At 36.8% G+C, this 18,779-nt stretch overlaps 1 protein-coding gene across 1 annotated transcript in view; it reads left to right on the top strand.

Annotated features, from left to right (window-relative positions):
* The window catches only part of LOC113235667 (tRNA (uracil-5-)-methyltransferase homolog A), a 30,334-nt gene that overhangs the window by 10,827 nt on the left and 728 nt on the right, over positions 1 to 18,779 (top strand). The window contains exons 7-10 of the mRNA XM_026471500.1: positions 6,457 to 6,565; positions 7,527 to 7,649; positions 9,036 to 9,228; positions 16,220 to 16,443. Of these exons, the coding sequence (XP_026327285.1) occupies positions 6,457 to 6,565; positions 7,527 to 7,649; positions 9,036 to 9,228; positions 16,220 to 16,443 (649 nt within the window). The remainder of the gene's footprint in view (positions 1 to 6,456; positions 6,566 to 7,526; positions 7,650 to 9,035; positions 9,229 to 16,219; positions 16,444 to 18,779) is intronic.

An 18,779-nucleotide genomic window follows, 5' to 3' on the forward strand; every position in this document is an offset into this window, starting at 1 on the left:
CCCCGGTTGGGGCCCCCGGTTAGGGCCCCAGTTGGGGGCCCGGTTGGGGGCCCGTTTGTGGGGCACGGTTGGGGGCCCCGGTTTGGGGCCCCCGGTTTGGGGGCCCCGGTTTGGGAGTCCCGATTTGGGGGCCCCGGTTTGGGGATCCGGTTTGGGGGCCCCGGTTTAGGGACCCGGTTTGGGGGCCCCGGTTTAGGGACCCGGTTTGGGGACCTGGCCTGGCGGGCCTGATGGCTCCGAACCAGGTCCCCAACCGAGCCACCCAACCGCGGCCCCCAAACGGGCCCCCCAACCGGGACGCCCAAACCGGGCCCCTAAACCGGGCCCCCCAAACCGGGGGCCCCAAACCGGATCCCCAAACCGGAGCCCCCAAACCGGGGCCCCCAAACCGGGACTCCCAATCCGGGGGCCCCAACGCGGCCCCCAACCGGGCCCCCAACTGGGGCCCTAACGGGGGGCTCCAACCGGGGCCCTAACCGGGGGCCCCAACCGGGGCCTCCAACCGGGCCCCCCAAACGGGCCCCCAACAGGGCCCCCAACGGCCCCCCAACCGGGGCCCCCATCTGGGGCTTCCAACCGAGCCCCGACCGGCCCCCTAACCGGGCCCCCAACCGGGGATCCCAACCGGGGCCCCCAACCGGGACTAACTGACCCCCATATGCCCTATAAATTTATCATATTTGTCAGTTTTAATTGTTAATTGTTAATCAAAAACATTGAAAAGATTGAAAATTGATTAATTGTTAATTGTAGATATTTGCGATTAACGATTGATCAATTGTTAGTTGCGAGAACCGCAATTAACAATTGATTAATTGGGTCAATCAACTTTTACTTGTCCGACGACCAACTCATTGTGTCCCAGACAAAGTGAGACCACTAACAAGAATTCTTTAAAACTATAATTGTTTTATGTATAGTTTTCTTAAAATGAATACTAAAATAAATATATCATTAACCAACATCTTTACTAAATATTCAAATTTATCCATTATTTAATGGTTGTCCGAGTGACCCAAAACTTCGATCCATAGTATTAACGTTTGTCCCCAAGTAACGTCGCACCATGGTATTTCATGCCACGAAAAAAATCAATATCCAGCAGGTATTTGTAATTACATATTTAAACATTATGATTATAACTGTTGTCAAAAAAACGTATCGATATTTTTTATTTTATCCATTTTAGGATTTTTTTGCATTAAGTTTTTGTCCCCGTAAAATCTTACGTGGCTTAAGTCTATCGGACAACCGGTAAAAAGTTCTAGCAACAATACAGAGATGGCGCGACAGCTATAATGACAAAAAGCTATTTATACCAGTAAGCGAATAGACTTAGTCGCCATCTTAATTTCGGCGAAACCGTGGCGTCAGTTGATCGAGGTCCGAGTTCGAACGTGGGTGTGTTTATTGCGTGTCCCCCGGACCACCACAAGAAATAGGTAAATAGATTGTTATATTATATTAAATTATAGTGCAACAGATTGTATTTACTCTTGATTTTATTGTGAGAGTGATATAAAAGACACAAAACCTCACTTCTTGCTCAGGTAGCTTAAATTTTTAAAAAAGTCCCTTGGACAACCTGTCGTCTGGACAACCAAATTGGTTGTCCATGGGACATGATTGGTTGTCCGTAGGACCAATTCGTGCAGTTTGATTCTTTGTATAATAAAACTACAAATTTTATTAATTTTCCTGGCTTTACATGTTTAAAATAGTTGTTCTATATGATTTTTGGTATTTATTTTATAGAATGGGAATGTCTGAAAAAGAAAAATCGAGACGCTATAGAGAAAAACTCAAAGCGGGCCAGAAAAATATGCTGAACGAAAAAGAAGAAAGAGAGAAAGCTATCATAAGAACAAAAAATTGATTTCAAATATGCAGCCGAGCGAACAAAAACATTGCAGGACTATTTGGAAATTGCGAAAACAAGAACAAAGAAAACGAATTAAAACAATTGAAAACGTACTTGCCGTTACACCTCCAAGCTCCCCGTCCATTCTGCAGGAAATAAATATACCCCTAGCCCTAAATGTACCCACTCCGCTTCCAAGTCCCGATGTGTTTTCAAATCATAAAAATAAAGAAAACGGAAGAAAAAGGGTTCGTCGAGATAGAACTAAATTATATAAAGAAAACTTACGATTACTAAGCGAAGCTCAGATGTGGAAGAAAAAATATGAAAAATATAAAAAGAGAGCTGCTCGCAAGGAAAAAGAAATACGTAAGATTAAAGAAAAAGAGTCAGAAGAAATAAATGCAGGTATAAGTACTGAAGGATACCACAACAAATATAAAACTTTAACAAATACCATTAGAGAAAGATATAAAAAAATTAAAATCCGAAAAGAGAAAACAATATTGAAAAATATTTTTAAAGACATAAATGCATCTGAAAAGAATAAAATCATAAAAGAGGGTTTAGGTTTACAAGGAAGAATGAGAACAACTAAAAGTGCATGCAGTGGAAATACGGTCCTGAAAAATAAGATAGCATGTTTTTTCCAAAGAGATGATGTGTCAAGAAATACTGCCGGCAAAAAAGAGACCGTTACCAAAAGCAAAGAGAAAGCACAGAAACGGTTCCTCTTGGACTCCATGAAAAACCTATTTAAAGCGTTTAGGTCCGAAAATCCGGATATCAAATGTTCATACTACTATTTCACTAAACATCGACCCTTCTATATAGTTAGACCAACTGTGGATGGCAGGGATATGTGTCTCTGTAGAACACACACAAATGCAGCAGTTAAAATAAAAGCTTTAAAAAATAGAAAAGTAATCGATAGCACTAACCTAAGTACACTGATTTTGGAAACTGTTTGTGACATTAATAAACATGATTGCATGTTAGGGATTTGTGAAGACTGTAAGAATAAAAAAATCAAAATAAACGTAGATGCTGTTAAAGATAAAATATTAGGTGAATCAAATATAAACGGTAATTTTTAAAATCATATTTATTGATTAATATTATACAAAAACTATACCTTCAACATTTTTCAATATAGTCTCCTGCATTATCTACACACTTCTGCCACCGATTTGGAAGCTTGAATATTCCTTCTTCATAAAAAGATTGAGGGCGAGTTGTCAACCAATCGCGCACGTGCTTCTCGACATCGTCATTGCTTTCAAATCGTTTTCCTCCAAGTGATTCTTTCAAGGGAGCAAACAAAAAGTAGTCGCAAGGGGACAAGTCTGGACTGTAAGGAGGGTGTTCGAGAGTTTCCCAGCCCATTTCTTCCAATTTATCCCTTGTCAACAATGCGGTGTGAGGCCTTGCGTTGTCATGGAGAAGGATGACATCTCTAATGGGCACACCTCTTCTTTTGTTCCGGTAACTGGTTTTTGCCGACTGTAGGACCTGGCAGTAGTAAGCTGCATTCACTGTTCGTTGATCGTGAAGAAAATCAATGAGTAGAACTCCCCTTGAGTCAAAAAAAATTGTTGCAAGAACTTTTTCGTCTGAGAGACGAGTTTTGGCTTTCACTGGGCAGCCTTCATCCTTCCTTCGCCACTCCTTACTTGCCATTTTCGATTCGGGAGTGTAATGGTGGACCCACGTCTCATCACATGTGACGATGCGCCTCAAAAAATCTTCACCTTCTTCTTGAAATCGATGCAGAAGTCTCCCAGCGATCACCGACCTGACCTGTTTTTTATTTCCGGTCAACAACCTCGGAACCCATCGAGCACTAATCTTTCGGAAGCCAAGGTGGTCTGTGATTGCAGACTGAACACTCCCGTAGCTGATACCAATTTCCGACGAGATTTCTTGAACAGTTAACCGGCGATCACCTTCAATAAGCTCTCGAACGGCACTAATGTTTTCATCTGTAAGACTTGACCTTGGGCGTCGACGGTGACTTTCGTTTTCCACACGTTCTCGTCCATCCCGAAATTCTCTGGCCCACGTATACACTCGATTCTGAGACAGAGTAGTGTCCCCAAACTGTGCCCGCAAACGAGTAAAAATTTCCGAAGGTTTAACATCTTCATTTGCTAAAAATTTTATGACGATGCGTTGCGCAACAGATGGATGTACCTCTTGCTCGGTCATGGCTGTACTGACGGCAGAACACAACACTGCTGCGAGGTAAGCTGTTACCCCCACTCCTATTAAACAAAACAACAACAACAACACCGCCACATCAGGTCCGAACGTATTTGGTACAGTCAACAGTAAAATTACCGTTTATATTTGATTCACCCTCGTACAATGGTTTGAGTGGGTGAGAGAAATGGAAACCTACCTGAAAGAAGGGACAAAAATGAAAACTGTCAAGAACGTAAAAAAACTGAAGGAAGACACAGTAGAAAACATGGTAAGGGATTTTGAAGAAGAAATGAAAACTCTAAAGAAACATGTTTTTAATATGAAAACCCAGTACAGGAATTTTCGACAAAGTGTTGATGAGATCCGTTCAAATGAAGCTGTGATTTTAGTCGATCGTTCCATACGTATGCATGCATTGCACAAAGCGACATTGAAGAGGACGGCGAAATCAAAGTGGTATTCTTGAAGTGCGTAAAAGGCGGAAAACTGTTTGTTACAGATGAGAAAGATGTATCATACATAGCGTATGAAGATATAATTAGGAAACTTGATTGTCCAGAAGTACAAGCCAAAAGAGGGGTTGATTACTATAAATTTTTAAATAATATTAATGTTTTTGAAAAATAAGTTTCTTAACGTACACCTATTGATCTCTATTATGCATAAGAAAAAAGAACTATGATAGATTTTTAAGTAAATGTTATTATTAAACTTCAGTACCTGGATATAGTAGTCCGTAATGATTGTATCAATGTGACTGTTTTTTAAAGACTGCAAAGTTTAGTTTGCGTAGAGTAAGTTATTTAAATTATTATTGTTTTTAGCGACGTTGATTATCTTCGAAGTTAGTTTTAATATTATTGATAGCGTTGATTTCATTGCTTCTTATTGTTCTGTTAAAAAGTCTGTTATTATTTTGTTTGACAAGTTTATTGTTTCATGTCTAATTGCTTCTTCATTGCAATGGACTATTGCGCACAATGTTTTCCGTAGTGATAGTTTTAACGAGACTGTTTATTAAAATCTCAAAGCGTTCTTTGCTTAGTCTAAGTTGTGTAGTTGATTATAAGACTAATTGTTTTAAGGATGTTGATTGCTTCTTAAGCACTTAAAAACTTCTATTATTATTTTATGCAAGTCGTACTTTGGTTTGTATTAATTTTTAACGTAAATTTTTCTTTTTGTTCCTTATCAATATTCATTTGAAATAACACAAAATTAGAAGTTAATAATTAGCATTAGAAGTTAATATTTCCTTTGGACAACCAAACATGTCTATTGGACAACCCGATTGTCCCCATGTTTAACAATAACATTATCCATCTTTTTTTTTATAAAGCACAAAAATTTTCAGTAAGCTTTAAGAGATAAATAGCAAAGTATGAAAAAAATTTGTTTGTTATTTTTTTATAACAAATAATGTTCGATTTACTATTTTAGTGAATAATTCCACTGAGTGATAGGACAATCGTTGTCCAAGAGACACTGTTAATGGTGATATTTCTGAAGTTATGTATCATACCGCTCCAACAAATATAAAAAGTTATAATCTATTACATATTTCATAAAACTGAAGTGTTGGTTTTAATTTTAAATAAAGTTTACATGATTAAAAAATATATTCAACTAGTGGTACAGGGGACAGATGCTATTGGGTACCTTCGGATTTTTAAGTCAAAAATTATATTTTTTTTGACGATAAGTGCACTGCTAATCGCGGAATCCTATAAAAGAATGAATTACCTAGCGTATAAAATAATAATGTGTATTAAAATCTTCAATCAAATTAAAATTAAAAATTTCATGAACCAGGACACTTAAAAGTTGATTGACCCAATTGTTAATTGCGGTTCTCGCAACTAACAATTGATCAATCGTTAATTGCTGTTTCGCAATTAACAATTAATCAATTGTCAATCTTTAATTGCCAGAACAATTAAATTTTGCCCAACACTGGCACACACTCGTGGCCCCGCACTAGGGAAGCCCTATATCGCAGGTGCGATCAACACACAAATAGACAAGCATAAATTACACTCAAACTCACGAGAGAAATAAATGTAGGCCATACAAATATTGCTCCCGGCTGCAGAGGTCCCGGGAATCGAACCCGGGACCTTTGCGTGGCAGTCCGGCACGGTAACTGTTCGGCCATTGTGGCAGTTAAAAAAGTTCATACATGAAAATAGCACACAAATGCACAATAATTATATTATTTATTTACCACGTTTGCGCTGATATTCGTAATTGTAAAACTATTAAGGATAAATAAAAATAAATACGAAGGTATTTTATAAAATATAAAGCTATTGATCACTTTGATACCCACAACAAAAGAACTAAACATTTATTTTGGACGATAATATTCATAAAATGCCTTAAATTATTAGGAGAGCAGGCGAAGAAGCAGCAAAACCCACTCACCTGTCAGGAGCAACTCACATCGTAGACACGATACTCAACAGGCAGTTCAGGATATCACCAGAAGCGTTCTTTCAGGTAATCATAAATAACATCCTAGGAGTACATAGTATAATGTAACCCGAAACATTCCCTCAATTTACTTATACAACTCATTTTAAATACAGTGCCTTTCGATTAAACAACTTTTTCATCATCATCAACCCATTTATACGTCCTACTGCTAGCTACGGGTCACGTCTCAGGTGGGGGTTTAGACCATAGTCCGCCACGCTGGCCCGTTGCGGGTTGGGGATTTACTATTTCCGAAAGTTGTAAACCTGCGACGTGCAGGTTTCATCACGATATTTTTTTATAATATAAGTGACGGGACGAACATGTTGTGCGCCTGATGGTAAGTTACACGCCTGTCCATAACAGTTGCAGTGCCACTCAGAGCTTTAAATCGCAAAGATCTGAGAGGTACTGCCACTGCGCACGTCGTCGCCTAGAGACATAAGTTGATAAGTCCCATGTGCCTGTAATTTCATCAGCACCCTTAGCCTTCAAAACCGGAACACAATAATGCAGACATTATTGTAAGGTGGCAGTACTGTCCTGAACGAAATCTTTCACAAGGAGCTACTAAATAATATAGCTAATTGAGTCCTAATTTCGTTCTCTGTATTAAGTCTTGAGTTGAATTCAAAATATCTCAAAGCATTAAAAAAAAATATAATTATTGCAGTAGGCCTAAGGCCTCTCTTTTCCCAGCAGTGGGTTACATCAGGCTAATTCTAATAATTGTAGTAGGTGTAATTGTAATACTGAAGTAGTAAATAACAGGTCTGCCATAGTTTAGAACTAATTAGCTATAATCTTTTCCATTTATATAAGATACAGCCAAATATATTATAACTATTTTAATGGCAAATTCAGTTCAAAAAATGAAATTAAATTCTCAGCAATGAAACTCACGAGAAGTTCTACTGCTGCAAAAAATAAAATGTGTCATTGCATTCCATTATACCAAAAGAAATTATTCTACTCCTCATTGTAGATAAACACGGCTGGTGCGGAGATACTTTACCAGAACGCAATAGAAATGAGTAAAGTGGACAAAAATACAACTGTTGTCGACATATGCTGCGGGACCGGCACTATTGGACTTTGCTTTGCTAAGGTTGGATTAACATGCTTAATGTTTTCATTGATGTTTTGTAGTTAGTGACCTTACGTAGAGATTTAATTACAAAATGTAAGGGTATAGTGTATACAGGCATAATTGGACGTAGTTAAGCAAAAAGGATCCAATCCACAAAATTATCATAAAATGAGTTATATAGACTTATGGAACCGTTTGGTACCAAACGTCTAACCTCTCTAATTCAGCAAAAAAATCCAACATATAAACATATATAAAAATCTCTGGAGTTACATGACAATATAAGTTTCGAAAATAAAACAAGAGTGAGAAATACTTCTAAACTTCAAACTGCCATATCTCGAAAGTGACTGGATGTGCATTGTATCCTTTTTGTTTAACTACGTCCAATTATTACTGAGAAACCGTTTATCTGGCAAAACGACACATTATATCTTAACCTTCTGTCTATAATCTTATAAATTAAGTTATCAATATTATAAGTAAGTAACAAATTAAGTACTCTTACGCTGTTCTGACACCATATATATACGATAATTCAAATATAAAATATCATTGCGTAAATTTAACCGAACATCTTTCGGTCATTCTCGGACTAGTGTTCACTACCAAATATCCGTGACAAATTTGTATGGTGCAATATTATTTAATATTCGAGTGTTGTATCGTGAAATATTATTTCATAATTACACGATAATATACTCGAATATTGAAATAATAAAAAATGCCACAGAAATTAGGTAGTGAACACTAGTCTGAGAATGACCGATTACTAAGAGACTAAGGTAAACATTTAATTACAATAGCTAACTGGTAAACGAGAAACTTGTGGAAGTTGTAGTCACGAACAATTTTGCCATATAGGTACTTTTAAAATATCTGAACGTTTGGTAATAAAATCTTTTGTACTTTAGCTGAATTTATAACTTACATATTCAATTATAAAGGACGCGAAACTAAACTATAAACACTTTCTAAAAGATTAGTTTTTCAATGTTTGCTTTTTAGACACGGTTTTTTACCTAGGACCTATCGCCTAAACTTTAACTTGAAATTCAGTTTGATGTCCAAAGTGAAATGACAAATCCAGTACATACACTTGGGAACCCGTCTTTTGTTTTAAAATTGTTGAAGTTATGTTATTCTGGCTTTGAAGTTAGACGCGCCTGAACAGCTGGTGTAGATGCATTCCTAGTGTTGTCGAAGTTCGGATTTTGAAAACATCGGATTGGATTTTAACATTCTGTGATTAACCATAACATAAAATTATGCTAGGTAAATTGTAGCCATAATTAAGTTAGTCCGCTTGGTATTGATATGCCATTTATGTTATAATCTGTATATTAAAGCTGGTCTATTAATGTTAGTAAGCTGTTCTATTATTATATATTTACGTTCTTTCAGCATTGTGGTAAAGTATTGGGCCTTGAGCTCGTAGCAGAAGCTGTGAAGGATGCTAAAGCGAACGCTGAACTTAACAATATAGAGAACTGCCAGTTCTTCACGGGCAAAGCCGAGGATATACTACCCACGGTGCTAGCACGGGCTAACGAGGAAAATGTCGTCGCTATTGTAGATCCTCCGAGAGCTGGATTACGTAAGTATACAAGTTACTTGTAGCTTATTAACAAAATCGTTCAGTCTTTTAAAAGGCGATTTAGGTTCAATTTATATATTTCTACGGTATGGAAGCAAATTTTTGGTAACCATAGCATAATGAACTTTATGATTATGTAACATACAAACTAGATAACAGCTAAAAAATAGATCGCGCGTCTTCCAGAAAATTCTACCCTATAGTCTCGAACACTCTCGCAGCTACCATATAGTAAGTATTGTATTGTAAGTGCCATATTGTAAGTACTACCTGTAAGCTTCATGTGTGGTATGCAATAAATAAATAAATAAATAAAATAAAGTATCTATACTCTATTCAAATTCGATGTAGAATAAATGTCGACAAACAAAAACTTAATATGATGTTTAGGGTTTTCATCTCAGACTGTTTTACAGTTAACGCAATTTTAATGTTTTTCCCCGAAATTCAATTAGGCTATTGATAATACTAATTTTGAAGACATGTCTGTGATGGATGAATTTTGTTCAATAGAAATTTAAAATCACTAGTACGTTCTTTGAAATCAACATAAAAATTAACAATAATTAAATATTGGTTACCTAACAACATTTTGTTATTGAACATTCTATTTAATTTTTTTTATTTCTTTGTTTTTGGAAAACTTACAGCGAGGTAATTATATATATAAAAGGAATAAAGTATAATACACGCCTGACAGGTTAGTTGTATGCTGAGCTGAGGGCTAATTAAAAGTTTCCACAGATAATTATTTACAGTGATAGAAACAAACTACAAAGTAAGTTGCCGACTTAAAGAAAAAAACATAATAAATAATTTAATAATTTGTAATCTTTTGTTAGCTTATTAAATATAAGAATGTAATATTAAGATGTAATTAAGGAGAACGTGCAGCACCCGGACAAACCAATGTAGGTTTAAGGGTGTGATGTATATATATTTTTGTAATATTCTTAGTGTTTAAAATAAATAAATAAAATAAAAATAACGAAATTAAAGTTAGTTAAAGAAAGTTATAGTATCTACACATTTGAAGAAAAAAACATATCACTGAGTAAGCGGTTTAGTTGTACTGGTGTTAAAAAAGTCCACCTCACCATATCTATTAGGTAAGGAGTTAAATAAGCAAGACGCTCTATTTAGAAATGCATTTTGTCTATAATTTGTCCTAACTCTAGGAACGTAAAGTATGACAGGATTTCTCAGTGCAACCTTGCCTGTGCGTAGTCCTATTTGCTCAAAGAGTTCAGTGCAATCGACAGTGCCGGTTGCTATGTTAGTTAAGTAAGTTAAATCAGCCAAGGGCTCACTGTTTGTATAATGGAAGAAAGTGATATCTGCGAGTTTAATTTCGCTGCACAGTTAACTATTAATATTACGGGAATGTTGTCTGAGCCTGCAGATTTCGTTAAATCTGAAGATTTCAATAATTTTAAAACATTTGTTTCAATTATTTCAACAGTAGATATATCAGCAGATTAGTCGGGATAAGCAATTGAAATTGAATCTATCAGGGTGTTAGGGGAGTGGTGATTTAGAAAAGTTGAATGAAAATATTCGCCAAACAAGTTACAAATTTCGTCACCTTGATCGGACGAACGGTTACCGGGGATTTTATTTTATGTACTTTTTAATATTTGAAATAATTATACATAGTTTCCTCCAACTCATGCGCCCTCTTACGCAATGAGACGAATGAGTCACGGTCGTAAGCATTGCCTTAAGTTTTATATTTTTTGTGAAATTTCGCCTTTTCTCTAAATAATTTAATTAAGGGTCGCTTGTACCATAACGGGTACTTACGAGAAGGCGAAACTACAGTACTATTAATATATTTATCACGCAAGCTATAAATAGTATCATAAAAGATCAAGACTGTATCTTCGATACTTCGACTATTAAGCGGAGAACGCCAATCGACAACATCCAGGTCGGCACATATAGAATTAAAATCACCAGTATTCTATAGGTACTTAATATAAGCGCGCGGCTTAATTATGTGTAATTGAACAAATTCTACAGTAGTTACCACAGAACGGTGGTGGGGATCTCCTGGGACAAGCGGACGATCACAAGCGTTAACATGAACAACGTTGTTTGAACAAATTAAATCCAAAATCCGACCATAACTTGTTCACAAGAGAGTTAGATTGTAAGAGAGAACATGTACTATCTATTAATTGTGACGGCCTTGAAGATTGGAATGGAGAAAAGATATTCCATCATTACTATCTACAGTCCACGAGACGAATGGCATATTAAAATCGCCAAATATAATTATTTTGTCTAAAGGGTTACGTAATGTAATTTTAGTTACATTAAATGCAAAATTCGATAGTTGAACCGACATCGAGTTACCGAGATTCTGATCACAAATGTAAACTACACCAATATGCATTTTGTAAGTAGATCTTGAATTACGGTTTTTCAAAGATAGGGTGATCAAGGTGACCAAAGATCCTCAGCGCTTGAAGACCATTCAGGTGGACTCTCAGCTGCCATGTCTCTGCGCACAGCAATCAGAACCCCGCCCCCCATATTCTGGCCAGTCGATTTATAATTCCGATCACGTCTCCAGACCATAAAACGATCGTCAAACAATTCACTATTATAAAAGGTATCGTTTAGCCAGGTCTCCGTGAGACAAATTATGTCATACGAACATAAAGAAATGTTTCTAAGGAATGTCGTGGTTTTAGTTCTCAGACCGCGTACATTTTGATAATAAACTCTAAATGGGCTCATTCTTAATAGGACAGTGTAATTTTTTTTTTTTTTTAAACGCACACATTTAACGTAGCCCCGCGCTAGGGAAACCTGTGTCGCGGGTGCCATGGACACACACATAGACAACCACAAATTACACTCAAACTCACGAGAGAAATAAATGTAGGCCATACAAATATTTCTCCCGACCCGGGAATCGAACCTGGGACCTATGCGTGGCAGTCCGGCATGGTAACCTTTCGGCCACGGAGGCAGTTAGCATATGAATAAATTTAAAAATATTTGTAAATTTAATTTTAACAAAGGTAAGGTTGAAATAGCATTGAGATAGCACAATATGGGTAATTAGTGACAAAAGGCAATAAAACAATTGGTGATACAAAAGAAATAATAGATAATGGCAGTTAGACTTACTTTGGAGGGTAGCGGTTGCAATAGGCGAGCATAAGCAGTTGCACCGAGTAAAGCAAAACCGGTTAGCGAATCAGAGCACGCCAACCGTTGATCGATGGTCGTAGTAGATCGTTCTACGTCAAATTTGTCTAGAGTATAATTTGAGCGTTACGTAATTCATATAAAGTTCACTATGCTACAAAATTCGCTTCTTTTCCGTTTTGCGGCAATGTAAATTCAGCCTTCAACTCATTGACTTACAAATAAATGGACGACGGGTCTAATACACAAACCACGAAAAAAATGTCCCAAGTCAACCTATTTAAACGTAGTGACATGTAAAGGAATATGAAAAAGCTAAAACGTTGAATTTAAATTGTAATGTCATCGCAGTACTGTCTAATTTTCGCTTCGCTGTAGTCGAACAGACGAAGACTAAAGCGTGAATGACGCTCTGTATACGATTTTAACGCCCTATAAGTTCGGACACTTTTTAGCGCGGACCCGACGTCCATATAATTGTACGTCAATGCTTCAAGTCATAAAAAAAATATTTTTGTTAAAGATGTACTATAGCATAGAAACGTAACTAGGGCTTGCGTAGTGAGAGGTACTTTATAAATATAAACGCCCATTATATATATAACTTTAACGTGTATTCAATTTCAAAACTTTGTCCAGATATTAACACTATTATTCTTAAAATTTTAAATACAAAACCTAAGCTGCCTGTACTACATCCCTCTTCCTCACAACTGAAGGGGTGAACATCCCTAGCTAGTGCCCTACCTATGATAGGCAACATACATACATAAGTGATCAGCCTTTACTATAGGCTAGCCACACACTGCTCGGAAGCTTTCACTTACTAATAAACAAAACCACCGAGAAGGCTGTAGCTTTAAACTGTCAAAAACCTATCTAAAAGGAGAGACTATGACCACATCCTAATCAAACAATCTAAATATATTTATTAGCTGTCCTAGCTATAAAACCTTAATTCTTCATTCAAGTTTCCTACCTAGCCTAAATTCTACCAGAATCTTTATATATCCAAACAAATAACAATCCTCATCGTGCACGCTGTTACGACGACATCACAGACTTGAGCACCCATCGGGCGTCCACTGGGGAACATCAATATTGACTTCCCAGCTGCCTTAGACCTCGTCCTGCAGCTATCCACGTTCCATCACATTTTCTTACTTTCTTAAAACAATTGACCAAAAAGGACACGAATTATCCTAACTACAACAACAACATTTCCTAACACCAATATGATATGGCGATATATCATATGGAGGATTCCTAATAATTACACAAATATATTTTCCCTTGAATGCAGACAGTTCCTGTTCATCTGAACGAATGAGCAACAACTATGCACATACACAGGATTATATATATATATATATATATAATGTAAATATGTGTGTGTGTGTGTGTGTGTGTGTGTGTGTGTGTGTGCGCGCGCGTGCGTGCGTGCGTGCGTGTGTGTGTGTGTATGTGTGTGTGTAATACATATAAAACATATATTCATAAAATTAAAAATACGTTATATTCATCCAACTCGGTAGCCCATCTCCTCCTCCCGTCTTTCTATGTCTGCATTCGCCGGAAAAAAAATCCATCAATATAAAGATACACCGTCTACCAGAGATCCTGTCTACCAAACTAGGAGTACATCTAGTTAACCTAACTTCCGCATATCATCATATCTCCAGGACAACAAAGAAAAACAAAAAAAAAACAAACTTAGTTTTTTTATCAAAATTCCGCTCCTGTTCTGACCGTGTACTTCCTATCTGCTATTTGTACGAACCAATCAAGGCTGCTCGTTTCCAAAAATTTTCCCGTATATTTTCCGCAACACTTATAAAACCACGTTTAAAATTACCATTTTCCAACTTATATAACTCAGGCGTAATTTGTCTTCATACGAACCACGCACTTTCGGCCAAACATATTTACAACATTTTTCTAAGGAATTAATTACCCTTTTGACGCCATTGACCCATCTTGCCACTTACGTCAACTTTTTTCTTTACTTCCGATAACCGAGATGAATGTATGTATTCCGAGTTCTTTACCGACAAGTTATCAGAACTTTGATACGGGCCCGATAGAAGACTTTTCTTTCTTTGATCCGATATCTGTTATGGATTTAGAAGAAATTTTATTGTCAATTTTCAATTTTGACAACTTGAAATAATATTCCTTTAAAATATCCTGGCCGAGGACTTTAAATTCCCCACCACCTTGCTCAACAAGCAACCCCGATAGGTATTTATTTCCATTAATTGACGACACTTTGGTGGACCTGCACTTTATTGGCATTCCGCCCACCAGACGCAATGGAAAACTCGGAGTATCATCAATCTGCAAATGTAGCCTTTCTGCAAAACAACGAAAGATTATTGAAACCGAAGCACTAGTATCCACCAACGCCACACACCTTACATTATTAACAAAAACAGATATAAAAGGTGCCGTATCTACACTAAAAATCAATTGTATACAAATTTCCTAAATTCAGCCGCGCTTTGCTGACATCCACGTTGAGGAGATACCGACGAAGATCCACTACTATATGCCCATGAATACACTTGACGTGGCGTATCTTGCTGCACGATTGGTGCCCGTGGCACTTGATATTCCGACTGTTTAGACTCGGGTCCAACTATCTGTGTAGAGACACCCTGTGTTTGCCAACAGTGAGAGTGCTCCTTATGAAAATATACTGGCAATTCAATATTTTGTCGACCCACATCGTAACCGTATTAAATATATCTTCTACTTGCATTTTTTTGCTCTTCTCCTCTTTCGTCAAATACAAATTACTAGCCAGCATCCATTGAAAACTGGGTATCAAAGACTTCAAGAAATGTCTAATAAACTGAACACTTGACTCTTCGTTTTCGTCGCTAACTTATCTAAACTATAAAAATAATTCAAGAGCGATTCATTAGGCAAATGTCGCCTATAATAAAACTCTCGGGCATAGTCTATTTGCGAGGGAAATTCCTCCTTAAGCTGTTGTGCAATTATACCATACATCGCGTATGAAGAAAAATACGTTTTGTACCATTGTAGAGCTGGCCCCTCCAAATACAATGCAAAAACACGTATCTCTTTTGCCCATCTGACCAATTATTTAAAACGCTGATCGCCTCAAACTGATTTATAGAATAGAATAGAATTATTTTAGAAAAGAATTATTTATTTCGGACCATGATCCATTATAATGGTAGTAATACAGTACATTTTTCTTACGTGCTATGGTTAGTACAATACAAAATTACTTAATTCTAGTGAAATGCCACGTCTAGACCACTACCCTAAGCACGTGTAGTTGCACCCAATGTTGTTGGTAGGGGCAGTCCAGCCTGTTGGCAACAACGGCTAGGACGCTATTAGCGCTGCCGCGCACACGCATCATGAGTGAAACAGCCTTCTTGCGCATAATGGCATGAAAGCCATCTATGTGCGCCTCGGTGATCATGCCGGATGCACTACAGTGTCGCGGCAGCCCCATTAGCGTTTCCTAAAAGCGTTGTTATATTGCACCCTTAATGTATTCAGGGTTCTCTTCGTATACTTCACCCACAGGCTGCTTGTGTAGAAGTTTTGGCAATATGCTTTAAATAATGAGATCTTGACATCTTTTGTGCAACGAACAAACCTGCGGGCGAGCATATTACATATGTATAACAAACAGGGCCCTTATCTCCCTCTGCATATCGGAACTATCATGCAAGTTATCGGTTACCCAGTGACCCAGGTACTTAAATTGAGAGACACGACTTATCTCCTATATCTTAAAACCTAAGCTGCCTGTACTACAGTACCTAACTAACGCTTGTTTACACAGATACGCGAGCTGTAACGCAGTTGCGAAATACAAAAAAAGTGAAACGCCTAGTCTACATATCATGCAGTCCAGCATCAGCTGTGAAAAACTTTATAGACCTGGCACGGCCATCCTCCAAGACCTTACGTGGAGCTCCATTTATACCGGTCAGTGCGGTACCAGTAGACATGTTTCCACATACGAAACACGTCGAATTGGCCATTTTGTTCGAGAGGGAAGATGAGGTAAGTAGTTGTTTTGATGATTTGATTGACTGAGGGTTTAGGACTAAGTTTAAGACTATAATAAATTATTATTATTATACTTCGTTTCAATCCAGTTTGAACAAAATGTAAACAAACAAGTCACTGACCCGACCATAGACGGTTTAGTGATGGTCAATTGTAATGCCAACTACAAATCAATTAATTGATTGAATTAATCGATTTGTTTAATTGAGTCTTACTAGCGGTTTGCCCTACATAACCTTACTTTTAATTCCTACCCTTTTAATTTTAATTCCTCCTTCAAACCGATACGCTTAGATACTCGTTCGATTGCGATTGAAATTTTTTATTTACTAATCGATTACAAAAACTTTAATGGAATGAACCGAATGTCTTTTTCATAAAGCACGCAACCATGGACAAGTCATAGATAAAAAATAACCTCACTTTTGGACTACCATTTTTCAAATACGATTTTACGATGCTATTCAAATGAATATTGTTGGAAAAAGTGACTAATTCCTCTTTAATATGAAATGCAAATTGTCAGTTTTTTGCCTTGTAATGTTAATTAATAGAACTTTAACAAATATTTCTATCAATAGATGGCATTGTGTTACAAACTAATTTAAGAAGTAACGCTTGCTAACATGGATAGATGGCGCTAACCCTAAACAAATTAAAAAATAGCCGGCAGCATCTATGAAAATTTATGTAAGCGCCATCTAGTTATTTGTTTTTGCTAACACTAGAATTAGAGTCGCGATTAGCAGTTCTCTTGAGTTCATTGATCCATAATTGAAATAAGCCGGTGAAAGGTCGTCCCCAGAGCATTGAAATGTGTATACGTGTGTGACCGACCTAGGAGTATCGCAGCGCTTCTTTCTCTATGGCTCAGATCATTGAAATGTATACCTTACTGAAATAAGAGCTTGTAATAGCATAAAATATACATTGATAAATTCATCCGCCAGCTTGCGCTGGCCCTAGTACCCTGGCCCTGGGTACATAAGAATTGTATTCGTTTAACCCTGCATATTGCATTTTTATTTTTATTCCTATAATTCCTATTACTGTTATTCCTATAACTGAGGCTATCAGCTCAAAAGTGGTGTAACCCACATTTAATTTGTTTACAATATTACTTTAAATGATACTAAAGTACCCTTTCGCGTTAGTGCTCCTGCTGAGTACTCCTATTGGTAGGAGCACGAAGACATTAATGTCCTGGTTGTCCTACTACACAAAAAGACAATAAGGAATAACATTATATTTAAAATTTTATTACAAATAAATATTTTTCTACACACATTTCATAAACCCTCTACGATGTGTTGAAAAACCGCAAATAACGACCAGCCATAAGATAAACTTTTTTGTCTCCACACATATCAGAAACTATCTATAATGTATTCAAGAACCGCAAATTACGACCAGCCTAAAGGTAAACTATTTTGTTAGAACAAATTTTTTGTCTGTGAAAATGTTATTATTGCTTCTTAATTAACATCGAAATCGATGTTATTGTTACATTCAAATTTCGAACATCTCTGTAAAACAAAACAATTCGATTTGACCTCAATTCTAATATCAGTCGAGATGAAGTTTTACTCGAATCATATTTCATTCATATTTAATTCAAATGTCAATAGCAAACAATTTTGGCAATTTCACACGTTACTTGATATCGAACGATATGATAGTTGCGGCCGATTCTAGTTTGTCTATGAATGAAAACTACGGTTGTGTGACATGCGTGAGAAAAGTTTTTATTTGCCGCCATTTCGCCAGTCGTAACATGCGGTTCCTGAACACATCACAGAGAGCTTATGTGTGTAGATAAAGCAGTGTATGTAACTGTACATAATGAGGCATTACAACACTCGTGTGATCTTTTTATGAAACTCGCCTGTCGGCTCGTTTCGTAAACCCTCGTATTTACTCCACCTCGTAGTTACTCGTATTTTAATGCCTTTCATTATGTAACAGTCACATAAACTACTATTTTATGCATGAAAATAGCATCTAAATATAAAATAATTATATATATATTTATACTATCATTTAAAAAGATATTGTAGAAAAAGCAATTGAATGTCAGTTGCTTTTTCACATTTGGTCGGTTGGGTTCCCAGGTGAGGCAAGCAACTTTATAAAAAATTTGAATGCAGTATTACTTACTTTTAAAAATAAAATAATGTAGCCATGAAGCGAAATATCCCATCTACAATATTTGAAGTAGTTTTCTTTATTTATCAATTATGTTATTGTAAGTATAAATATATATCGAGTTCTTAGGTTTTCGCGATTGTATTGTATAAATATAGTTATTTTGTTTTGATTTACCTATTCCG

Source organism: Hyposmocoma kahamanoa, unplaced genomic scaffold (assembly GCF_003589595.1).
Source record: "Hyposmocoma kahamanoa isolate Upper Pololo Valley unplaced genomic scaffold, ASM358959v1 88, whole genome shotgun sequence".
Classification (NCBI taxonomy): Eukaryota; Metazoa; Arthropoda; class Insecta; order Lepidoptera; family Cosmopterigidae; genus Hyposmocoma; species Hyposmocoma kahamanoa.